Source organism: Salvelinus sp. IW2-2015, linkage group LG23, assembly GCF_002910315.2.
Source record: "Salvelinus sp. IW2-2015 linkage group LG23, ASM291031v2, whole genome shotgun sequence".
NCBI classification, from domain to species: domain Eukaryota; kingdom Metazoa; phylum Chordata; class Actinopteri; order Salmoniformes; family Salmonidae; genus Salvelinus; species Salvelinus sp. IW2-2015.
The window spans coordinates 13,399,641-13,426,824 of record NC_036863.1 but is presented as its reverse complement, the minus strand read 5'-3'; the positions used below and the strand labels follow the sequence as shown (position 1 = coordinate 13,426,824).

Genomic DNA, 27,184 nt, shown 5'->3' with positions numbered 1-27,184 from the left:
AAACTACCATGTGGGGAATCGTAAGTGGCTCGTTTCATCTTGTTATTCACACCATGTCTTCTTTTGAGGTGTTTTTATTGATTTCATGTCATATAGTGTAATGAAACAGCAGGCCAACCTGACTCAGCCAATCTCCTCGTGTGCCCCCCCAAAACATGTCTTGGGGCTGCCTCTCGGGCTTCCGTGCTAAACATGTCCCCTCATATCGTCACCGTTCATCCTGTGCTATCTCCACATGCTTCCATGGCAGGGTCTTGTCCCCTGCCATTACCTCCTCCCAAGTCCAGGATGTCCTCCACTCATCTTTCTCCCGGGCCCAGGATGTCCGCTCCTCATTAACCTGCTGCTTGGTCATTTTATGGTGGGTTCTTCTGTCACGGCCGTCAAAAGGAGGAGACCAAGGCGCAGCGTGGTATGCGTACATTCCTCTTTAATATAAGAATGAACACTGAACAAAACTAACAAAATAACGAAACGAACCGTGAAGCTATACAAATGAGTGCTGAACAGGCAACTACACATAGATAAGAACCCACCAATACCCAAGGGAAATGGCTACCTAAATATGGTCCCCAATCAGAGACAACGATAAACAGCTGCCTCTGATTGGGAACCATAATCAGGCCACCATAGACTTACAAATACCTAGACCTACCAAAACCCTTAGACATACAAAAACCCTAGACAATACAAAACTAGCATACCCACCCTAGTCACACCCTGACCTAACCAAAATAATAAAGAACACATACAGTAGATAACTAAGGTCAGGGCGTGACAATAATAGCAAATAGGTGCCGAATGGCACAATACTGTAGTTTACAGTGGGGTGTTCTAGCAAACAATCTCTTTATGTACAGTGTCTTCAGAAAGTATTCATACCCCTTGGCTTATTCCACATTTTGTTGTGTTACAGCGCTGTCAAATTGGTTGTTGATCATTGCTGGACAACCATTTTCAGGTTTTGCCATAGATTTTCAAGTAGATTTAAGTCAAAACTGTAACTCGGGCACTCTGAAGATTCACCGTCTTCTTGGTAAACAACTCCGGTGTAGATTTGGCCTTGTGTTGTATGTTATTGTCCTGCTGAAAGGTGAAATAATCTCTCAGTGTCTGGTGGAAAGCAGCCTGAACCAAGTTTTCCTCTAGGATTTTGTCTGTGCTTAGCTCCATTCCTTTTTTTTATTTTTTTATCTTCTTTTTTTTACTCCTCAGTCTTTAATGATTACAAGCATACCCATAACATGATGCAGCCACCACTATGCTTGAAAATATGGAGAGTGGTACTCAGTAATGTGTTGTATTGGATTTGCCCCTAACATAACAAATGTTTTGCCATATTACTTTAGTGCCTTGTTGCTAAAAGGATGCACGTTTTGGAAAATGTTTATTCTGTACAAGCGTCCTTCTTTTCACTCGGTCAATTAGGTTAGTATTGTGGAGTAACTACAATGTTGTTGATCCATCCTCAGTTTTCTCCTATCACAACCATTAAACTGTAACTGTTTTAAAAAGTCACCATTGACCTCGTGGTGAAATCCCTGGGTGGTTTCCTTCCTCTACGGCAACTGAGTTAGGAAGGACGCCTGCATTTTTGTAGTAACTGGGTGTATTGATACAGCATCCAAAATCCAAAGTGTAATTAATAACTTCACCATGCTCAAAGGGATATTCAGTGTCTAATTTGTTTTCTTTACCCATCTGGGATCTTTTATTTTAGCTCATGAAACATGGGACCAACACTTTACATGTTGCATGGTGCCCTTCTTTGCAAGGCATTGGAATATCTCCCTGTTCTTTGTGGTTGACTCTGTGTTTGACATTTTTATTTAACTAGCCAAGTCAGTTAACCTGTTTGGGCTGCAGGGGCAGTATTGAGTAGCTCTGATAAAAGGTTCCCATTTCAAACGGCCTCGTACTCAATTCTTGCTCGTACAATATGCATATTATTATTACTATTGGATAGAAAACACTCTCTAGTTTCTAAAACCGTTTGAATTATATCTGTGAGTAAAACAGAACTCATTTGGCAGCAGACTTCCTGACCAGGAAGTGGAAAGTCTGAAAACGATGCTCGGTTCTAGGGCCTGCCTATAAATGGGCATGATACGTATTAGTATACATGCACGTCATACACCTTCCACTAGATGTCAAGAGGCAGTGAGAGAAGAAATGGGGTGTTTATCTTGGTCTGAGGTGGAACAAATCCTCTTAGAATGACGTGTCACCCATTTCCTGTTTTCTGGAAAGCGCGAGGATGGACCTGGAATTGCCTTCTGGAAAGCTGTCGTTATAGGCGACTACTATCTCCGGCTTTGATTTTATTTGATACATGTCACAATATCATCGTAAAGTATGTTTTTTCAATATAGTTTTATTAGATTATTGAAATTTATTCGGGACGTTAGGCGTGTTGCTTTGTCTGCGTATGTTCAGGAAGGAGAGCTTCGCGCCACTTTGCTAGGTTTCTGTGCTAATTGACTGGAGAAGAGGACGTTCTAAATCCAAACAACGATTGTTCTGGACAAAGGACCCCTTGTACAACATTCTGATGGAAGCTCATCAAAAGTAGGACCCATTTTATGATGCTATTTCATATATCTGTCGAACTGTGTACTATTAGTTTTGCGCCCAGGTTTTGGGCACTATCTCTCCATAACGTAAGCCTTATGTCTATATGAAGTTATTTTTAGAATTCTAACACTGCGATTGCATTAAGAACTAGTGTATCTATCATTTCCTATACAACATGTATTTTTTAGTCATGTTTATAAATAGTTATTTGGTCAGAATATGTGAGTGTCAGATAAATATCCGGACGTTGTGGGAAAAAGATGCTACGTTAGCACAATGTATAACCACTGATTTCAGCTCTAAATATGCACATTTTCGAACAAAACATAAGTGTATGTATAACCTGATGTTATAGGACTGTCATCTGATGAAGCTTATCAAGGTTAGTCAAAAATTATATATCTTTTGCTGGTTTGTTACGATCGCTAACTTTTGCTGCTGGGAAATGGCTTGTGTTTCTGGCTATTGTGGTAAGCTAATATAATGCTATATTGTGTTTTCGCTGTAAAACACTTAATAAATCGGAAATATTGGCTGGAATCACAAGATGCCTGTCTTTCATTTGCTGTACACCATGTATTTTTCAGAAATGTTTTATGATGAGTATTTAGGTATTTGACGTTGGTGTCTGTAATTACTCTGGCTGCTTCGGTGCTATTTCTGACGGTAGCTGTGATGGTAGCAGCAATGTAAAACTGATTTATACCTCAAATATGCACATTTTTCGAACAAAACATCGATTTATTGTGTAACATGTTATAGGACTGTCATCTGATGAAGTTGTTTCTTGGTTAGTTTGGTTGGATCTTGGTTAGTTATGTTGGTTTTGTGCATGCTACCTGTGCTGTGAAAAATGTCTGTCCTTTTTTGTATTTGGTGGTGAGCTAACATAAATATACGTGGTGTTTTCGCTATAAAACATTTTAAAAATCGGACATGTTGGCTGGATTCACAAGATGTTTATCTTTCAAATGCTGTATTGGACTTGTTAATGTGTGAAAGTTAAATATTTATAAAAAATATATTTTGAATTTCGCGCCCTGCACTTGAGCTGGCTGTTGTCATAAGTGTACCGGCGTCGGGCTTGCAGCCTGAAGAATTAAGAACAAATTCTTATTTTCAATGACGGCCTAGGAACAGTGGGTTAACTGCCTGTTCAGGGGCAGAACGACAGATTTGTACCTTGTCAGCTCGGGGATTTGAACTTGCAACCTTTCGGTTACTAGTTCAACGCTCTAACCACCAGGCGACCCTGCCGCCCCAAATTCAATGCTCAACCTTACAGATTATTGTATGTGTGGTACAGAGATGAGGTAGTCGTTCAAAAATCATGTTAAACACTATTATTGCACACAGAGTGAGTCCATGCAACTTATTATGTAACTTGTTAAGCACATTTTTACTCTTAAACTTATTTAGACTATTTGACCAAAGACATTTCAGCTTTTCATTTTTAGTTCATTTGTAAACATTTCACAAAACATTATTCCACTTTGACATTATGGGGTATTGTATGTAGGACAGTGACCAAAAAATCTAAATGTAATCCATTTAAAATTCAGGCTGTAACACAACAACATTTGGAAACGTCAAGGGGTATGAATGCTTTCTGAAGGCACTGTATATAGTTTTCAACAGTAAAATTGCTTATTTCTGTAGGCCTTTGAGTAGAATAGGACTAGTTCTTCACTATACCGGTGAGATTATTAGATTAAAGAAATGTAATAAATTGTCTATTCTTGTGTAAATTGTGTTTTTTTTGTATATTGTCATGGCTAGTGCAAAAACAAATTCCCTTTTAGGCCAAGACCATTTTCTGCTGATACCATTAAGAGGAAATGGAAGCTTCTGAAATGAAAGGCATGGGAGACTCTTTCTCCTTCCATTCGTCGTGTGTGCTTTTTTGTACCTTCCTGAGGGAAAACAATTAATTTGACATGTAATGGTCTGTTGGTTAATCCCCCTCAGCCCGTATGAATTAACAGTACAGAACAAACAATTAAACGCCCTGTTGATTTACACAACACACACTTCAGGTAGTGGGTTTTGTAGAGATTAGGGTAAAGGAGAAGTTACTCAAATCCAGAAACTCCCAAGTGATGTCATACATTGGAGCTAGTTCAGTGTAGTTTGCCCTCTCCCTCTCTCTCTCCCTGGAGTGCAGAACTGAGACAGCTGCAAAAACGGGTCATGTGACTTGTGAAGTTGCTGGATGCAGACCTCACTCTGCTCTGTTGTCAGTGAATGCATCAGGGCCTAAAATTAACACCCACCACCAGCCAAATGAGGGTAGATTTTGGCATTGGCGGTTAAGATGTCCATTTCACCAGCCATGTTGGCGGGTGGTCAGGGCTCCACAGGGCAAGCATTTCACTCGCATTTGTGAATAAAAATGGTAAAGTATGATCACATTTATAGTAAAATAAAAATGTCAAAGTATTTCTGACGTTTTGTTTCGTAGCTAGTAAATGAATCGCACAAAGTCAAAGAACTACGAATCCTATATAGCCTATTCCACCTCGCACTGCAACACTGCCTGGCTGGGGGCTGTGCGCATGTGAAGAGCTCAGTAAAATATTCATTTTTAGAAGCGCTGTGCACAGGCATAAAAGTTGGTCTAATTTACTTGAAACGAAAGTCTACTGAAGTGAGACTTTGTCCTTATGTTTCTTGGCTATTTACATTGTTTGGTTCACGAGCTAGGTTGTTTTTCTATGTTTGAATTTTAACTGCTAGGGAAGAAAAGACACTTCTACTAGTTAGACTCAACCTCACAGGTTACCTTACCACGGTAACCTCACTCCCTTAAAGGGGCAGGTGGAAATGTTTGTCTCATCTGTGATATTTTGGTTAAAAGACTCAGGTCACAAAAAATGTCATTCAACAATATACCACATTACTTATTACTAGTAATAATTGTATTGTTTTGTTACATTACGAAATATGCTCATCCATTTTGTGTGTGTTTTGTTGGTGTAATTTTAGCAAACACGTTTTATTTGGGCTGGTAAAAAAATCTCTGAGTGACTGGTAGATTTTAAAATCTACATGCAACAGTGGCTGGTAGACCAAAAAGTAAATTTTATGCTCTGGAATGCATGATTTGCAAATCCACAAACTGTGGACATGTGGCAAAGAAGGGGGTCGAGTGATAAATGGCAGATATGTGAGAGCAGAACTAATAAACGGGCTCTGCCCGATCACTAAAATGGCCATCCTGATTAGAACTACAGATCACAAAATGGCAGACTGCCAAAACTACAAGTCCCAGAAGCAAGGGGAACCCTCAGAAGGTGGAGCCGACACACAGATAAAGGGTCAAGAAAAACCAGGAAGAGGAAGAGAGGGCTGGAAGGATCTATGAACTGTAGAGAAAGAGACAATAAATATTGGCTGGATTTACCGTGTATGAGCTGGACTGTTTTGGACTTACCTGTTGGCGTTTGGACCTGGACCTACCGAGAACCCGATTCGTGTACCGAACCCTGCTATCCTTGACCTTGCCTATGACCTGGGTGGACCAGGACGGAGAAACAAACACACAGGTACTGTCCTGTTCGAAATAACACTTAATTTGTGACAAACGCTCATAACCTTGAAGAGGTTTGCCACACGTGGTGGAGAATGTGGACATATGGACTAACCATTCCGCTGGTTAGGTAAAAAAAAAAAAAGTTCAGTTAGCACTCCAAAGGGGAGTCAGGTTTTTTTTTGTGGCTTTGTTTGGTTAGGACAGTTTCTCAGGRAAATGAGTATGGAGGGAGCCATACAGGCCCTGTTACAAGTGGCGGCCACCCAACAAGAGGCAACTAGAGCTCAACAAATAGCTCATCAGGATGCAATGCGAATGTACCAGGACACGTTACAGGTCCAGCACCGCACCAACCAGCTGCTCAGAGAAGAGCAAGAGAGAAACACCCGGGAGTTAAGAGAAGGCCTACAGGGGCTAGCGGGCCAAATTGGGGCTCAATTACCAGCTGCAAATACCCAGAGGCGGGCCAATCATTTTCTTCAAAAAAATAACAGCACAGGATGATGTGGAAGCATATCTTACCACCTTCGAAAGGACTGCAGAGAGGGAGAAGTGGCTGAAAGAAGAATGGGCAGGGCTTCTGGCACCATACCTGGCAGGGGACGCTAAAAAAGCGTATTTCGACCTGGAGTTGAAAGATGCACAGGATTACGATAAACTAAAGGGAGAGATTCTGACTAGACTGGGAGTGACCGATACCGCGAGGGCACACCGCTTCCACCAGTGGTCCTACCGATCTGGACAACCTCCCCGAACACAGATATTCGACTTGATTCACCTGGCACGGAAATGGTTGCGACCGGAGACCCGTTCCTCCGCCGAGATTGTCGAGACCATCGTACTCAACCAGTTTCAGCGAGGTCTACCCCAAGAAGTGCGACGATGGGTTGGCCAGAACGAGGTACTTTCCACCGACCATCTCGTGGGCCTGGTTGAACGGTATTGTATGGCAGGAACAGCTGAGCAGGCACAGGAGGAAAGATTCCCATTCCCCAGACCTGGGCGAACCAGCGGACAGGGTAAGACCTGTCTCTTATACACATCTAGATGTGTATAAGAGACAGGGGTAAGACTGTCCCAACATGTGGAGGGGGAAGAGAGCAGCGTGGGGCCACGAGGAAAGAATCAGAATCGGGCTGAGACACTAAGGAACAAAACGGAAACCGGGACTGGTCGAAGAAAAGAGGTCTCCCAGGGGCCAACCTCACAGGTGCTAGTAGGGGAGGATGAGGATGAAGTGGCAAACCTCGTTGAYAACGAACAGCCCGGTACTAGTGGGGCTGGGGTCGATCTGAATCCAGAGGTTGACGATCTAGAACCAGCAGACCTGGCAGGGTCCTTGACTAATTTCGGGACGGCCCAAAACCAGGAACCAACCCTGCAGCAAGCCAGAGCAGACGTGCAGGTCGTCGATGATACTCCCATAAATGATGGGATGAGGCCTAATAGTTTTCCCCACTTCATTATGAAAAAGGKTTTGGTGTACAGAGTCTCAAAAATAGGGGTTGATGTGGTTGAACAGTTGTTGGTCCTCACCCGGTACCGGAGGACAGTACTGGATCTAGCTCATGGGCACATTCTGGGTGGACACCTTGGTATCGATAAAACCCGAGACCGGATTGTAAGGAGGTTTTACTGGCCAGGAATTCAGGCTGAAGTGGCTCGGCATTGTGGAGAGTGCCCGGAGTGCCAGTTAACAGCTCCCCGACCAGCTGTTAGAAGCCCGTTAGTGCCACTCCCCATAATCGAAACGCCATTTGAGAGGATAGCGATGGATATAGTGGGCCCACTACCCAAATCCGCCAGAGGACACCAAGAGGACACCAATACATTCTGGTCATTCTAGATTATGCCACTCGCTACCCAGAAGCCATTCCCCTTCGGACGATGACTTCCAAAAATATCGCCAAGGAATTAGTGCTCTTGTTCACCAGGGTAGGGGTTCCAAAGGAGATCCTTACTGACCAGGGGACCCCCTTTATGTTCCGCTTTATGGCGGACCTTTGTAAATTGTGGCAGGTGAAACAGTTGAGGACATCGGTTTACCATCCTCAGACAGACGGGCTGGTTGAGAGATTCAACAGGACCCTGAAGTCAATGCTCAGGAAGGTAATCGATAAGGATGGGAAAAACTGGGATTGCATGCTGCCGTATCTGATGTTTGCCATTAGAGAGGTTCCTCAAGCCTCGCTGGGGTTTTCTCCCTTTGAGCTGGTATATGGGAGGCACCCCCGGGGAATCTTAGACATCGCCTGGGAAACCTGGGAGCATCAATCCACCCTGTATACTAGTGTTATAGAACATGTCACGGCAATGCAAGACAGGATAGCCACAGTCATGCCCATCGTCCGAGAGCACATGAGACAAGCACAAGAGCACCAGCGGCACACTTATAACCGGCAGGCTACCCTGAGGGAATTTCAACCGGGAGATAAGGTGTTAGTGCTGATCCCCACGGTAGAGTGCAAACTACTAGCCACATGGAAAGGACCATATGAAGTACTGGAGAGAATAGGAGAAGTTAATTATCGGATCCGACAGCCAGGTCGACGGCCACAGGAACAGATCTATCACATAAACCTGTTAAAAGCATGGAGAGAGAGAGAGAAACACTAATGGTCACATACCCTACACACACTCAGGAGACAGCCAAAGTAAATATTTCACCTACTCTGTCCCCAGCACAAGTACAGGAAGTAAAGACCCTGATCCAGAAAAACAGAGATGTGTTTTCAGAGGTACCCGGCCGAACTGAGGTTACGGCTCATGATATTGTTTCCCTACCAGGGAGAAAAGTGAGCATGAGGCCATATCGGGTACCCGAGGCTCGACAGGCCGCGATTAGAGCAGAGACAGAGAAAATGTTGACAGCTGGAGTGATCGAGGAGTCACATAGTGAGTGGTCTAGCCTAATTGTGATGGTCTCCAAGCCCGATGGGTCTTTGCGGTTCTGTAACGACTTTCGGAAGGTAAATGAAATCTCCAAGTTTGATGCCTACCCCATGCCCCAAGTAGACGAACTACTGGAGAAARTTGGTAAAGCTCGGTACATTACGACCCTGGACCTGACAAAAGGGTACTGGCAAATTCCTCTGACCCCCAGGGCCAAAGAAAAGACAGCCTTTGCAACCCCTGACGGTTTGTTTCAATACACCGTCATGCCATTCGGCTTACACGGGGCMCCAGCCACCTTTCAACGGCTCATGAACAAGGTCCTAAAACCGCACCAGGCATACGCCGCAGTTTATTTAGATGACGTGGGGATCTACAGCCCTGATTGGGAATCCCACTTACCCCGGGTACAGGCGGTGTTAGACACCCTTAGAAAGGCAGGGCTCACGGCGAACCCTGCCAAGTGTTATGTGGGGTTAGGGGAAACGGAGTATCTGGGATACACCGTGGGAAGAGGGTTAATCAAACCCCAACGTAAGAAGGTGGAGGCAATTAGAGAATGGCCGAAACCAGTAAATAAGAAGCAGGTTCGAGCCTTCCTAGGGCTGACCGGTTACTACCGGAAGTTCATCCCAAGTTATGCCACAGTGGCCGYCCCACTCACCGACATGACTAGAGCCAGAGGGCCAAACATGGTCAAATGGGATGAAAGGKCCACCAAAKCATTTAGRACATTACAGGAGGCTCTCTGCTGTAATCCAGTGCTGGTGGTACCAGACTTTGAGAAAGAGTTTGTGGTTCAGACGGATGCCTCAGAGGTCGGCTTGGGAGCAGTGCTATCCCAAGAGGTAGAAGGGGTGGAACACCCCATCCTGTTTTTAAGCAGGAAGCTGGAACCACTGGAAATCAACTACGCAGTCGTTGAGAAAGAGGTGCTGCGCTGGCAGTAAAGTGGGCTCTAGAAAGCCTGAAATACTACCTGCAGGGGCGCCACTTCACCCTCATCAGTGACCATGCACCACTCACCTGGATGCATAGGGCTAAAGAGAAGAACGCTCGGGTGATGCGGTGGTTTTTGAGTCTCCAACCGTTTCACTTTGACTTGAAACACAAAGCAGGGAAGGAAATGGGAAATGTGRATGGGTTATCCCGCATGCACGCATATTTTGCTGCGGTAGCCCGACCTAGGGGGTCGGATCTAGGGGGGAGATGTGTGGCAAAGAAGGGGGTCGAGTGATAAATGGCAGATATGTGAGAGCAGAACTAATAAGCGGGCTCTGCCCGATCACTAAAATGGCCACCCCGATTAGAACTACAGATCACAAAATTGTCGACTGCCAAAACTACAAGTCCCAGAAGCAAGGGGAACCCTCAGAAGGTGGAGCCGACACACAGATAAAGGGTCAAGAAAAAACAGGAAGAGGAAGAGAGGGCTGGAAGGATCTATGAACTGTAGAGAAAGAGACAATAAATATTGGCTGGATTTACCGTGTATGAGCTGGACTGTTTTGGATTTACCTGTTGGCGTTTGGACCTGGACCTACCGAGAACCCGATTCGTGTACCGAACCCTGCTATCCTTGACCTTGCCTATGACCTGGGTGGACCAGGACGGAGAAACAAACACACAGGTACTGTCCTGTTCGAAATAACTCTCATTCTGGGGTAATTTGGTGACAGTTTCCCACTTAATTTTTGACAAACGCTCATAACCTTGAAGAGGTTTGCCACAACAACTTCATTGTTTTATTGAAAGCATACGGCCGAATTAGCTATTTTTGTCAAAAGTTCTATTGGTTTTGAGTTAGGAAATGTGTACTTTTCCACCTTAAATATTTGCGATTATTTTATATAATAATTTTATATCACCGACTGCCTCCACAACTGCGCATGTGACCCCTCGTGTTGAAACGTCACGATATGCCCTTATATAAAGCTTGATGTCACTTATTGAAGTTTATTGGGGGGTGAGAAGTAGTGAGGATATAGTTATTGTTGTCTTACAAAAAAACAACCAAGAACATGTCTGATGAAGAAAGAGTCACGAGTGAGGAGGAAGAGTAGCCTAATTGAACTCCTTGACAAGAGTCACTAGAGACTCAAAGCCACAAGAGGGTAGAACACATTTCAAACTTTGCTTTAGATGTGTTATTTATTTGAGCCAGAGTAGTATATTCTGATGAAGAATTGAGGCAAATTGAACTTCAGACGGCAGCCTCTGTTCTAGAAACCGAGGTTGCAATAGCAGCTGGGCCGGGGGCCCAATCCATCCCCAGGATCAACACAGACTGGTGGTGCAGTGAATGAGGAATGTCTGTGCTGCAGAGAATTAGAATTCATGACTACAATTCTTACAGACATGGAGGAACTTATTGTTGATTTGGAGCAGTTAGTTTGCTTTCGCAACCACAGGGATTTTTTTGCTGCCCACAAAAACTCTGGTGTCTTGGAAAGAAATCTGTATTCCAAAAAGGAATTGAAGACCTTATTCCAGCTGGGCCAAATGGACAATTATCCAACGAGTAAGTAGCTCAACTTTACTTTATTGAATGATCTCTTATTATAAACCTCTATGTGGGGGACCGTTAGTGGGTTTATGTTTTCACATTTGCCCAAAACTTAAGAACAAATTCTTATTTTCAATGACGGCCTAGGAACAATTTGTTCTTAAGTGACTTGCCTAGTTAAATAAAGGTTAAAAACAAGTGCGTGAGAACCATGAAACTCCTAGGTTTTGTATTGAAGTCAATGTACCCAGAGGAGGACAGAAGTTATCTGTCCTCCGGTTACAGTTATGGTGTTACCATACAGAGTGCTGCTGAGGCTACTGTAGATATTCATTGCAAAACAGTGTGTTTTAATCAGTTATCTGGTGACGTTAATATATTTATTATAGTTTTAACTAAAAATTATAATTTTTTAAATGGTATAAATGACATTAACTAAGGAGGATGGCCTCCCTTCTTCCTCTGAGAAGCCTCCACTGATGTAGACATATAGGCCTAAGTGCTCTACAGGGTAATGCCAGCAGCATAGCACCCTGCATACCACTGCTGGCTTCCTTCTGAAGCTAAGCAGGGTTAGTCCTGGTCAGTCCCTGGATGGGAGACCAGGTGCTGCTGGAAGTAGTGTTGGAGGGACAGTAGGAGGCACTCTTTCCTCTGGTCTAAAAAATATCCCAATGCCCCAGGGCAGTGATTGGGGACACTGCCGTGTAGGGTGCATTCTTTTGGATGGGATGTTAAAATGGGTGTCCTGACTCTCTGAGGTCATTAACTTCTTACGGCTGAAATCCAGTTAACGGGATCGATTTGACAACAGCCAGTGAAAGTGCAGGGCGCCAAATTCAAACAACAGAAATCTCATAATAACAATTCCTCAAACATACAAGTATTATACACTATTTTAAAGATAAACTTGTTGTTAATCCCACCACAGTGTCTGATTTCAAAAAGGCTTTACGACGAAAGCATACCATGCGATTATGTTAGGTCAGTGCCTAGTCACAAAAAACACAGCCATTTTTCCAGACAAAGAGAGTCACAAAAAGCAGAAATAGAGATAAAATGAATCACTAACCTTTGATGATCTTCATCAGATGGCACTCATAGGACTTCATGTTCCACAATACATGTATGTTTTGTTCGATAAAATTCATATTTATATCCAAAAATCTCAGTTTACATTGGCGCGTTATGTTCAGCAATGTTTTGCTTCCAAAACATCCAGTGATTTTGCAGAGAGCCACATCAATTTACAGAAATACTCATCATAAATGTTGATGAAAATACAAGTGTTATGCACAGAATTAGAGATATACTTCTCCTTAATGCAACCGCTGTGTCAGATTTCAGAAAAGCTTTACAGCGAAAGCACACCATGGCATAATCTGAGTACAGCGCTCAGCCACCAAAACAAGCCATAAAGATACCCACCATGTTGTGGAGTCAACAGAAGTCAGAAATAGCATTATAAATATTCACTTTTTTCCGATGATCTTCATCGGAATGGACTCCCAGGAATCCCAGTTCCACAATAAATGTTTGTTTTGTTCGATAAAGTCCATAATTTATGTCCAAATACCTTCTTTTTGTTAGCGCGTTTAGTTCACAACTCCAAATTCACAAGGCGCAGACACTTAGTCCAGACGAAAAGTCAAAACAGTTCCATTACAGTTCGTAGAAACATGTCAAACGATGTATAGAATCAATCTTTAGGATGTTTTCATCATAAATCTTCAATAATATTCCAACCGGACAATTCCTTTGTCTTTAGAAATGAAAGGGAATGCAGCTCGCTCTCAAGGCCGCGCGCGTGACTTAGCTCATGGCATTCTGCCAGACCCCTTAGTCAAACAGCTCTTATTCGCTCCCCCTTCACAGTAGAAGCCTGAAACAAGGTTCTAAAGACTGTTGACATCTAGTGGAAACCTTAGGAAGTGCAATTGGACCAAATTTACACTATCTTGGATAGGGATATACTTGAAAATCTACAAACCTCAGATTTCCCACTTCCTGGTTGGATTTTTTTCTCAGGTTTTTGCCTGCCATATGAGTTCTGTTGTACTCACAGACATCCTTCAAACAGTTTTAGAAACTTCAGAGTGTTTCCTATCCAAATCTACTAATAATATGCATATCTTAGCTTCTGGGCCTGAGTAGCAGGCAGTTTACTCTAGGCACGCTTTTCATCCGAACGTGAAAATAGCGCCCCCAGCCATAAGAAGTTAAAGATCCCATGGCACTTGTTGTAAGAGTAGGGGTGTTAACCCCAGTGTCCTGGCTAAATTCACAATCTGGCCCTCAAACCATCACAGTCACCTAATAATCCCCAGTTTACAATTGGCTCATTCCTCTCCCCTGTAACTATTCCCCAGGTCATTGCTGTAAATGAGAACGTGTTCTCAGTCAACTTACCTGGTAAAATAACGGATAAATAAAAACAGTGTGTGAACGAACTGCCTCGTTCAGGGGCAGAATGACAGATTTTTACATTGTCAGTCCAACACTCTAACCACTAGGCTTCTGTTGAAAAACATTTCTTAAAATGGAAGCAAACGGAACAAAACAGGGATGAAAAGAACTAGATGCAGCCAAGAGTGTGCAAGGTGATATTGAATGTGTCACTGTCTGTCACTTTGATTACTCAAAATTCTCTAGACCTGTGCACCTACGTCGTAAACTTTCATTCATAGGCTAGGTTGTAGCAACCTCATGATGGGTATAGGGAAAATTTGAGCATCATGTAGTAGCCTAAACCTATCGATGTTACATTGAACTGGGTGAATGGAATATGAATGACAGTCATCCAATATGCTGTAATAGAAATAAGGCCATGATCCTCCCTCATCTTAAACCGCACCGACCACCACTGGTCTAATAACACAATAAGAACACCTCAAACTTCAAGGATCAGGCTAGACTACATACCTCTGCACGCTTGCTTTGTTGCTTGCGCTTCTCAAACACTGCGCCAGATCCAGTCCATAGAAATATAGTAGCAGCAGCTGTATCTTTAAGTACCCTTCGGTTTTCTGTCCCCATCATTTCAGATTGTATATCTTGTTCCTATGCATCATCGCTTAAGTGCTTGCTACACACACACAGCGATGTAAGGTTGGCTGCAGGAGTATGTAGCCTACATTGTATTTACTATTTCTAACTGCTACTAACCATCTTTTGCTTATCTTTTACCGGAAAACTGTGAAACTTCTTCCCTTTATTTCCTGTATACAGTGCAGCCAGGGACCAAACACCAGCTTGCTCTTGCTGCCATCTCTTTTTCCACTTTGCATAATTAACTTTACCTGCGATAGGCCTAATTTTATTATCAACTTTCGCACCAGCTCCAAAATATCGTGACGTTTCTACATAGCAGGGTCTCCCCCACGAGGGTGCCTACAAGTGCAGTTGTTACCTATTTTCGCTGCTGTGGCAGTCCGCTATATAAAATAATCGCACGTTTTAGGTGGAAAATTACATATTTCCAGACTCCAAACCGATAGTACTATTGACAAAAACAGCTAATTCGACCGTACACTTTCAAAGAAACTATGAATTTGTCCACAGTTCACAGATTTGTGAATCATGCATTCACTGACAACGAAGCAGAGCGAGGCCTGCATAGTCACATGACCCGTTTTTGCAGCGGTCTCAGATCTCCACTCCACGGACAGAGTATGGAATCACTTGGGAGTTTCTGGATTTGGGATAAACTATTCCTTTAAAGGAGATTAAGAGTTACAGTATGTTTGTGCAGCTCCTAGTGGCTAGTTTGTAAACTACAACCTAGGGAAAGGGGATACTTAGTTGCATAACTGAATGCATTCAACCGAAACATGTCTTTCGCATTTAACCCAACCCCTCTGAATCAGAGAGGTGCGGATGGCTGCCTTAATCGACATCCACGTCATCGGCGCTCGGGGAGCAGAACGGCAGATTTTTCCACCTTGTAGGCTCTGGAATTTGGACAAGCAACCTTTCGGTTACTGTCCCTACGCTCTAACTGCTAGGCTACATGCCTATTCAATAGGAGGGCAAAAATAATTGGAATAAACAGGAGAGGCCACCTGTGGTTGCTTTCATACACAACCACAAATTCAGAAACCTTTTATGAAAAAACACAGCTTATCAACACAAGCCTACCTGATTTGGGCTGTCTGATTTCACCTCCTTCTGTTGTGCATGTGCCCTCAGGTACGAGCCCTGTTTGGCTGCGTTGATCCCCAGTGTCACTCTGTTGCGTTCAATGATGTTCTCCCTTGGTATGTCTGGCTTTCTGCTGGACAAGTGCCGCGAACCATTTGATTTAGAGGACATCGAATTCTGTAACTGTTTCTCGGCCACTGTCCCACTAGTCTGTCCATACTGCTCTTGATTGTAGTAAATCTGAAACGCTCTATCGTATCTGTCATGTGTCTCCCTGTAACGGTCTTCTAGGTCAGCAGAGCTAGCTTGGATTTCACCACCAGTGGCATTGGTTGGGTTCCTCACACCTCGGTTGGCCTTGACTCTCTGGTGTGGGTTTCTTTCCATGGCTTTTTCAGATGGCACACCAGGACTTGGGTGGGTGGACTCTGGCAAGCTATCCCCTATAACTTGGTTCTGAGGAAGGTGGTAGGAAAATGCAGGTGAAACCTCTCTGGTAACTTGATTCTGCAGTGGGGGGAGGTGGTAAGACGTTAGGTGGTGTTTAGATTGAAGTTCGTTACTTGTGATTTCTGGAGTCATACTCTCTGCAAGAGCTGGACTGCAGGAAAAGATGTATCTGTATCCTCCACTCCCTGAAAGCTCCTGTCCTCTCTCGCTATGGCTCTCCTCAGATTGTTCATCTGAGTTGTAGGATTCTTCCTCGAGGGGAAGTGGTGGGGTCATCTTGTCGAACTGTCGAGCTCCCTCAAGATTAGTCCTCCAGTTGGGATCGTAGCGCAATTCTGCATAGGTGTCATCATAGTGGATCTGTCTGCAAAGTTTGAGAATAGAGGCGTTAGTAGATAATTTACATGACAAGTGGAATTTGCATTTTCTTTAGTGACCAACCTAAATCAGAACACTGTAATGGGAAAGACCAATGTGAACGATTAAAACATCATAAAAAGGTACAATAGGCTGGCCTATGATGAAATAAAATATATTCCAAGAAACAGAAGATCCTATTATTGTCATTTAATACAAGAGTATTAGGACCAAGTAGGCCTCCATTCCTGACAATAAAGATTTTACGAAGAACACAACAAGCTTTGAGAGGTCAGCAGTACAATAGGTGTTACTGTACACCTCAACAATACTGATGGTGTCCTTAAACAATGAGAGTGAGTCCTTCTTTGAACAGACAAGCCGCTGTTCCAAATTGAATTTGACATCAGCACATTATTTGCCTGTATTTATACGTAATCTTCATATTTTCATCTCCTTATCCAATAATGAGGGAGTGTCTGAAGACTACTACTGGCGAATGGTTCACAAATGGCAATTTTCAGCTTAGAAAATGGACTGAAATTGCTACCTAATGTGCCCCTTCTAACGGGGATGAAAAGATCTCATTAAAATAATTAGCAGAGTGCCTCTTTGTTGTGCTGCTTGGCGGATGAGGGGAAGCGTACTCCTCATCTCATGATGCCCCTGCCCGGGGCTGCCTAGGTGTAGGGCACTTCACTCAATGAGGCCAAAAGGGTAAGGGATGGCTCAGTAATGACTGGAGAAGCTGGAGAATTTATTATGGATACAACACAGCTGGGCGACGTCTTCTTTACCCTGCACAAAACAACACCCATAGGCTATTATATGGTAGTCGAGATAATGACCAAACACGCAACAAAATGTACTCGGTTGATTTCAAGAAACAGTGTTAGAATAAAAACTGAACTGTGGGGGAAGTAAAAAGAGATTATGGAAAATGTTCAAACGTGTTTCTTTATCAGCATTCAAAAGAAATCACGAGGTAAACAGAAAAATATTGCACTGGATGAATAGAGGTGCTTGAATGGGGACATTCATTGATTGAATGACGAGTAGGCTATACATGGGTGTGAAATGCCCACTGTTGTGAATGTGGACGCCCGGCTTTGAGGACAGAGCCGATCAATGGCGAGGCTATGAGACTATGACGCTGGGAAATTGGGACTGTTCTCAGGGCAGACAATCTGAAATTGACCCTTTTGTGAGTATCTGCCATGGTCATTTTCACTGAAACAATGTGTGCCTACGTGGTGAAGTGGATCTTCATTTGGCGGGCATCAATCTGCCCGGGACCAACAATGAGAGAATAGCCCCTCTCTGTTTACGGTGAAATTATTATTGCGAGGTCAGTGAGGAAACAGTTCCAGTAGATGGGAAGAGTGAAAAACAGATGTGGGGGTCCTCTCTTCAGATTCCTGCATCAGAGAGGTCTCTGGCATGTTGACAATGAAGAGCCGGCCAGTTAATGGACAGCAGAGTGACCACTTATTGTGATAACCTCCAACAAAATTTAAATCTAATTTGCCTTAAATGAAGGCAGTTACTCGGAAAGTACCTAAATTAGCCTAACACGTCTGCTGACAGCTCAATTAATTTGCCAATGTGTGCATCAGGCTCAATTACTGGCCTTGTTCCATTGTTGAGTGAAGAATGAACGCTATTCATCTTTTATCTTCCATGTGCTGTTTAGTGAGAAAAATGCTTTATTGTTGCAGGAGTTTTCCATATAACATTTTACATAAGCACTGTATTATAATCTTCATTTTGATTAATTTGTGTACTTGATAACAGTATTTTCAAATGCAATAAACAGATTAGACCTAATTAAAAGTGAGGCACTAATTTGACTAAAGTAAATACCGCAACAATGGCATAATTCACTTGAATTGTTCTAATGTTCAGAAAAGCAAAATAAAAAGTGGAATGCCTTGGCTCATTTTAAAACAATCACAGTTGGTTGTAACATAATTATCAATAAATAATGCCCTGTAGGCCTACTTCCCCTGTAGCCTATTTGTATTTTGGACACTTCTGATTATGATTTAGTGTACAGCATAACATGTTCCAGTAAAGATTTTAATAAATAGCACATCTAGTTTAACTGAAATCTGATCAGCTTGTTCAAACATTACAACGGGAAAAATACATTCAAAAATAATTGTTAACACTAATGTTATAGGCTACACTACCCTTTGAGATGCACAACCATAGTGAAGAAGACAAATAAGTTTGAGGTGCCACTTATGATCTACTACTGCCACCTACTGACCAAACTGAAAATGTCTTAAAGTCTACTTTAGGGAAAATATACTGAACAAAAATATCAACGCAAGCAACATAAGTGTTGGTCCAATGTTTCATGAACTGAAATAAATTATCCCCGAAAATGTTCATACGCACAAAAAGCGTAGTTCTCTTAAATATTGTGCACAAATTTGTTTACATCCATGTTGGTGAGCATTTCTCCTTTGCCAAGTTAATCCATCCACATGACAGGTGGAATATCAAGAAGCTGATTAAACAACATGATCATTACACAGGTGCACCTTGTACTGGGGCCAATAAAAGGCCACTCTAAAATGTGCAGTTTTGTCACACAACACAATGCCACAGATGTCTCAAGTTAAGGGAGCATGCAATTGGCATGCTGACTGCAGGAATGTCCACCAGAGCTGTTGCCAGAGAATTGAATGTTCATTTCTCCACCATAAGCTGCCTCCAACGTTGTTTTAGAGAATTTGGCCGTACGTCCAATTGGCCTCACAACTGCAGACCACGTGTAACCACGCCAGCCCAGGATCTCCACATCCGGCTTCTTCACCTGCGGGATCGTCTGAGACCAGCCACCCAGACAGCTGATGAAACTGTGGGATGGCACAACCAAAGAATTTCTGCACAAACCATCTCAGGGAAGTTCATCTGCATGCTTGTCGTCCTCCCCAGGGTCATGACCTGACTGCAGTGCGGCGTCGTAACCGACTTCAGTGGGCAAATGCTCACCTTCAATGGCCACTACCACGCTGGAGAAGTATGCTCTTCACAGATTAATCCCAGTTTCAACTATACCAGGCAGATGGCGTGTATTCCGTCTTGTGGGCGAGCGGTTTGCGGATGTCACTGTTGTGAACAGAATGCCCCATGGTGAGGTTATGGTATGGGCAGGCATAAGCTAAGAACAACAAACACAATTGCATTTTATCGGTGGCAATTTTAATGCAGAGATACAGTGACAAGATCCTGTCGTGCCATTCATCCGCCGCCATCCCCTCATGTTTCAGCATGATAATGCTCGCAAGGTTTTGTACACAATTATTGGAAGCTGAAAATGTCCTGCGTACTCAACAGACATGTCACCCATTGAGCATGTTTGTGATGCTCTGGATCGACATGTACGGCAGCGTGTTCCAGTTCCCGCCAATATCCAGCAACTTTACACAGCCATGGAAGAGTAGTGGGACACATTCCACAGGCCACAATCAACAGCCTGATCAACTCTATGCGAAGGAAATGTGTTGCGCTGCATGAGGAAAATGGTGGTCACACCAGATACTGACTAGTTTTCTGATCCACGGCCCTACCTTTTTTTAAGGAATCTGTGATCAACAGATGTATATGTGTATTCCCAGTCATGCGAAATCCATAGATTAGGGCCTAAGGAATTCATTTAAATTTACTGATTTCCGTATATGAACTGTAACTCAGTTCAATCTTTGAAATTGTTGCATGCTGCATTTATATTTCTGTTCAGTGTATAAGATAACAATGTTCAGGCCTATTGCCAGTGATATGAATGCCTACTTGACATTATGCATCTACACCGGTCACATTAACTGTAGGCCTATTTCCAATGGCTGAGAATCTGTCAGGATCCATCCCATGCATAACAGAATTTGGATGAACTTGGCAGATTGACTGAATCTCTTTGGCAGACCATTTATGAATGGTGTTTTTGCCTCATTGTATATGCATCATGAGACAAATATTTATGTCCTGCTTTGCAAATACATTTGGAACATTAGACACATTTGTTGAAGAGTCACATTGATATTCAGCACAATGTCTTATGAGAAATCTATTATTTTACCCCTTCTGGATCGCAAACCTATTTACTTTTCATTCTCCTACACAGACGGTTATCCTAACAGTATTAGGTATAGGCTGAGTCATGCAAAAAATGTGAACAACATGGTTCAAGACTTGATTTCTACACTATTATTTGATGTGGCAGATGAAAATGGTCCTCACAAAGCAATTACATGAGTTGCAAGTGTATTGTGTTGGCCTACTTTGGTTGTTGTTATATGTAGGCCTACTTCCATGCAGTAGTTCAGAGCACTCTAGTTTTCAGTTTGCTTAGGTTACGATGACAGTATAGCCATCACCATATAGCAGTGGTGATAAAGCAAAGGTTTAGGGCCTACCTGGACACCTCTTTGTCTCTGCTCTGCTGCTGGACATTCTTTTTGTTCTGCCTGAGTGCTGATACCTCGAGACTATCATATATATGAAGTTCCCCCTCATCCAGACATGAGCCATCTGTGTCTTCCTCTTGGGGTTGTGTCATGTTTTGGTCACCAAACTCGACACCAATTCGCCTCTGAAGCTCAAGCTGGTAGTCCCTCTCCTGGACCAAGCTCTCTGTGTCCGATTCAGCGGCATCCCACAGGCTTAAACCAACCTCTGGTTTTAGTGGACAGGGTTTCCTGTGTTCATCCTTTAACCTGACATAGGTTTTTCCGTGCTCAGGTCCCTTTTTACCTTCCATTTTGTACTGCTGTGCTGAGGAAAAAGTTGAGAGCTGGTTGTAGTTGAACTGTCACTGTCAGTATGCTGTTTTCATTACAGTACAGTAGGTGCACAGATGTTTACTTTACCGGTGGCTGCTTGTTCACTTCTTGCAAAACCTCTGTATCAAAAAGCTAAATTACATATTCAGAATAGAATATTCTCGATATTTTCACGATATTTTCCCACATTTCTTAGGCTTAGCTGCTAACGTTAGCTGTCAGAAGCTGACATGGCCTTCAACTTTACTTGGTGTGGAGAATTAGTTAGCTGACTCAACACTTTGTTCAGAACCTTGAAAATAACAGAGGACTACTATCTAACCTTACCTCTGTAGCACATTTTTCGCACGTGTTGACAAATTGTAACGTTTTAAGTTTTGCCAGCCATGTTAATAGGTAACTTAGGGAAGAAAGAGCGATAACACACAGCAAGCTCCCATTGCTGCAATGCTTTCGCACAACACTGGGACATCAAAAAAATCACAATGAGACATCACACGAAGTGTGCCCGACGGCCCAATTTGGGGTGTCTGGCTCATGAACTAACGTTAGCCTATACTATATTTGTATTCTCTAATTAAACGTGTCACTTTATGTTGACTACTGAACTGGGTTTGCTTTGCTCCGCTTCTTGCTCCCCTAGGCAACCACCAACAACTATGGTTTGCTTGTCTATCTAAAACGGTTTAGACAGTTTATTAGCGTGAGAGAAAATGTTAAAAGCTGAGAGACGCTGGTATTATCGACTGGTTTATACAATGTCAAAAGACACTCACCAATATTATTCTCCAGTTCTGAAGAATGGCAACCATGGAAACGAACGGACGCGTACACAGTGATTTGCGCCTGCGCAGGGATGTTGTGGGCGTTGCAGGGCATCCAATTATGCTTATGACTGGACCAATTGACCCTTCGCTAAGACGTGTCCTCTGAGACATGCAGCCCAGAGGGAAAAAGTTGTAAAGATAGAAGAGAAGCATGGAGAAAACGCAAAGGATTATTTGGGCCCAGTGGGAGTGAAATTTTTGGACATTTTTTCCCTTTCGTTTGGCTGATCCATATGTAGTCTCAGGCTGGGTAGAAAATAAATTGGGTACTATTAAAATCGGTGAAAGTAGCTCAAAGTGGACTTCAAATCACATTTTATTTGTGACGTGCGCTGAATACTAACAGGTGTAGGTAGACCTTACCGTGAAATGCTTACTTACAAGCACTTAACCAACAATGCAGTTCAAGAAATAGTTAAGAAAATATTTACTGAATAAACTAAAGTCCATTTTTATTATCAGAAAGTAACACAAGAAAATTACATAACAATAACAAGGCGGTAAACAGGTGGTACCTGTACCGAGTCAATGTGTGGGGGTACAGGTTAGTCGAGGTAATTTGACTATGCATAGATAATAAACAGTGAGTAGCACAACCTTTTGTTGTCTCGGCCTTCTTGTACATTTTTGTTGTCTCGGCCTTCTTGCATATCACAGTGGCGTATGAACGAATGGGTTATAGAGCAAACAACGCAACTGTCACAACATAGGTTAATATGTATTTTTTACTGGCTTGACTTACCCACTGATTTGACCCACGCACTGCTACTGTACAGAAGTTACAAGGTGTGTTGAATGAAGGAGTCCCGGCAAACATACAGTGCATTCGGAAAGTATTCAGACCACTTGACTTTTTCAAAATATTGTTAAATTACAGCCTTATTCTAGAACGGTTTCAACAGTTTTTTTCCCTCATGAATCTACACCTAATACCCCATAATCAGTTAATAATCAATAAGAAGTTTTTGCAATTGTATTGAAAATAAAAAACTGATATCACATTTACATAAATATTCAGACCCGTTACTCAGTACTTTGTTGAAGCACCTTTGGCAGCGATTACAGCATCGCGTCTTCTTGGGTATGAAGCTACAAGCTTGGCACACTTGTATTTGGGGAGTTTCTCCCATTCTTCGCTGCAGATCCTCTCAAACTCTGTCAGTTTTGATGGGTAGTGTTGCTGCACAGCTATTTTCAGGTCTCTCCAGAGATGTTCTATTGGGTTCAAGTTCTGGCTCTGTCTGGGCCACTCAAGGACATTCAGAGACCTGTCCCGAAGCCACTCCTGCATTGTCTTGGCAGTGTGCTTACGGTCGTTGTCCTGTTGGAAGGTGGACCTTCACTCCAGTCTGAGGTCCTGAACACTCTGGAACAGGTTTTCATCAAGGATCTCTCTGTACATTGCTCCTTTCATCTTTCCCTTGATCCTGACTAGTCTCCCAGTCCCTGCCGCTGAAAAACATCCCCATAACATGATGCTGCCACCACCATGCTCCACCTTAAGGATGCTGCCAGGTTTCCTTCAGACGTGACGCTTGATAATCAGGCCAAAGAGTTCAATCTTGGTTTCATCAGACCAGAGAGTCTTGTTTCTCATGGTCTGAGTCCTTTGGGTGCCTTTTTCGAAAGCTTCCGTCTGGCCAATCTACCATAAAGGTGTTACAGAGATGGTTGTCCTTCTGGAAGGTTCTCCCATCTCAACAGAGGTATTTTGGAGCTATGTCAGAGTGATCATCGGGTTCTTGGTCACCTCCTTGACAAAGGCTCTTCTCCCCCGATTGCTCAGTTTGTCCGGGCGGCCAGCTCTAGGAAGAGTCTTGGTGGTTCCAGACTTCCTACAATGCTGAATAAATTTGTTGGTATCCTTCCCCAGATCTGTGCCTCGACACAATCCTGTCTCAGAGCTCTACTGGCAATTCCTTCGACCTCATAGCTTGATTTTTACTCTGACATGCACGGTCAACTGTGGGACCTTATATAGACAGGTGTGTGCCTTTCCAAATATCCAATCAGTTGAATTTACCACAGGTGGACTCCAAGTTGTATAAACATCTCAAGGATGATCAATGGAAACAGGATGCATCTGAGTCAATTTCGAGTCTCATAGTAAAGGGTCTGAAAACTTGTATTACAAGTTTTTATTTGTAATACATTTGCAGAAATATCTTAACCTGTTTTCGCTTTGTCATTATGGGGTATTATGTGTAGATTGATGAGGAAAATGTTTTATTTAATCCATTTTAGAATAAGGCTGTAACATAACAAAATGTGGAAAAAGTGAAGGGGTCTGAATACTTCCCGAAAGCACTGTAGGCCTGGTGTAGGATCAGTTATTGTCAAAATAGTGGAATGGGGTGGTGATTTTTTAAATTGAGTTGCCTCCTCTGTAATTCCACTGCCCCCTAAAATAAAATCGCTGCCGAATGTGAAAATGTCGATTTTCAGCTCGATCCTGATATTCTAAGAATTGATTGGGATTGGGCCAGCCCGGGTTTATGATTTGCCCAATATTGTAGCCTAGAGACCAACGCGTGGCAGTTGCTGTGGTGCGAGAGAGAAGCATGTCTGTATCTCTTACAGAACCAGTGGTGTCCCGCCATTTTTGTTGTTGCTTGTTTTGCCTGTTAGTTTGGCATTAATACGTGTCACATATCAGTTTGCAAACAATGTAAAAATGTAAAATATATAATTGAGTTAATAAAGCCGCATACAAACATGGTCTCTTTTTTGCTTTCTTGAGTAAGGCAGCTGCAAAATGCAGGTGTTTCAGTCTAGGTCAGTGCTTTCTGTGGTGGTGGGACAGCCAGCGGAAAATATGGAGCGTAGGAGTTGGTAATGTTCTCTAGTTGTGCCGTGATTGGCTCAGTGTTCTGTCACTCATGGGGACTCATCGCCGCAAAATCTACAGGGAGAGCTCAAGAATTCTAGCCCCTTGGGTGCTGCCATAGAGTTACATTAGAAGTGCACATCCAAGAAGGCTCAAGCTCATTGGCCACAGATAGAATTACGTCAAATCACGTTATATCTACCATACCTTTGATTGGACTGATCATGTCAACATCATACTTTCAAAATCTTAGCTAGCAAGCTTGCAGTCATCATCATGAATCAAGTCGATAATCTACTGGCAAATCTTTTTCAATCCTTGACATATGAAGAGAAATTATAGATAAAACATATCGGTGCTCATCGGTCACTGGACATAAACATTACACAACAAGTTGGAAATCACAAATTCTACAATGAGTGGTTTGGAAGGAATCAGTGGCTAACTGCAAGTATTGCAAAGCAATCACTAGCCTACTATTCAGTGTAGTGGGTGTGTGGTCCAAGTCTAGGCTTAAGGGTCTATTTTTAAAGCTTAAAATGATAAACATTCAATATTGGCCATGCTGTCAATCCAGCATGACTTCTGCCTCGTCAAAACACCTGGAAACTCGAAACTGGGAAATCTCAGACTTTAGTGAGTTCAAGACCATTGGGAACTCGGGGGGGGGGGGGAAATGAGCTTCGACTGGGTAAATAAGTTTTGAACGGTCATCTAACTGGGAATTGCAAGTCGGGAACTTGGGCCTATTTCTAGAGCTCCGACCTGAAGATCACTGACGTCATGATTCGACCGTCTTTTTTTCCGAGTTCCCAGTTGTCTTGAAAGCAACATAAATCCAGAGATTGCCAGACTTTGATGACGTTTGTTGACAAAATTTGCCCACAAAAGACCACCGCGACACCTTCCTGTTCAAGTGAGCATAGCGAGGGGAGTTCATAAATGTCTTGTATTCTGCTGAATAAATTATGTAATATGCCAGGGATATAGACTACTGTTCAAAAGTTTGTGGTCACTTAGAAATGTCCTTGTTTTTGAAAGAAAAGCACATTTCTGTCCATTTAAAATAACACCAAAATGATCAGAAATACAGTGTAGACATTGTTAATGTTGTAAATGACTATTGTAGCTGGAAACGGCTGATTTTGTAGCCTATAGCCTGTTTTAGAGAAATGTCATCAGCGAATATTGTCAGAGTTTTTATTGTCTGCTTATATGCCCCATTTATTTATCCTTTGATTCTGACTTGGTGTTGCAGTGGTTATTTCTGTATTATCAAATGAGGAGAGACAAAAAAGTTTTATATGTAACCTTTATTTAACTAGACAAGTCAGTTAAGAACAAATTCTTATTTACAATGGCGGCCTACACCGGCCAACAATTGTGCGCCGCCATATGGGACTCCCAATCACAGCCGGTTGTGATACAGCCTGGATTCGAACCAGGGTGTCTGTAGTGACGCCTCTAGCACTGAGATGCAGTGCCTTAGACTGCTGCGCCACTTGGGAGTCTTCCTCAAGAAATGCAACTGAAAAGACTTGTGTCTTGGAGGCTTTCTATGATGATGGTGTTTCTTGTGTGTGTCTTATATATTTTATAGATCAATAAAAACGAACTCCCTCTTTAATGATACCGTATTTCCCCTCCACATATTCCCAAAGTTCCTTCTTCTACATCGGACTACAAGCCACTCAGGTTCTGGGTAAAGGCACTCCTGATACAGGCACTCCTGATAGCTTGTAGCGTATCACAAATGCTTCACAATGTATTTCTTAAAATTTCAGGCTATAGCCTTGAAATAATAATATATCCTAAATAATTAATTTAGTTTCTTTAGGCTACCTGGCTTGTTATTTAATAGCCTGTTGAAATGTCGAACGTCAATTGATAGTGACAGAATCACACATTACTTCCCAAGCAAAATCAATTATTTGTCTCGTTGGCTATAGGTTGTAGTGCAGCCTCTGAATCTTATAGTAACAAACCTAAGATATCTCGTCTGCATCGGAGTCACGTCTTTCCCGGCATTTTACAGCTTGTTTCTAGCATAAAGCTTTGTGGAATAAAGCGTTCTTATATGTCGCTTTATATAATCAGATCCATTCAAATCTGTTCTAAATCTTAAAGGGGTAGGCCTAAGCGTTTAGCCATTCGATCCCTGGTTTTAACTTAACACACCAAGCAGTTCACTGACACTGAGATATTTAAGGAGTGCATGGTGACTGAAGGAATTGTCTGACTAAATCTATGGATACTAGACTATCATTTAATCTGTCAAACAGGTAGGCC

At 42.7% G+C, this 27,184-nt stretch overlaps 1 protein-coding gene across 1 annotated transcript in view; it reads right to left on the bottom strand.

Annotated features, from left to right (window-relative positions):
- jhy (junctional cadherin complex regulator) overlaps positions 1-21,223 on the bottom strand; it is a 36,063-nt gene extending 14,840 nt beyond the window's left edge. Inside the window, exons 1-2 of the mRNA XM_023967519.1 lie at positions 20,876-21,223; positions 15,642-16,458 (exon numbers count right to left, since the gene is read on the bottom strand). Coding sequence (XP_023823287.1) covers positions 15,642-16,458; positions 20,876-21,219 — 1,161 coding nt within the window. The 5' untranslated portion in view covers positions 21,220-21,223. The remainder of the gene's footprint in view (positions 1-15,641; positions 16,459-20,875) is intronic.
- Positions 21,224-27,184: the final 5,961 nt, after the last annotated feature.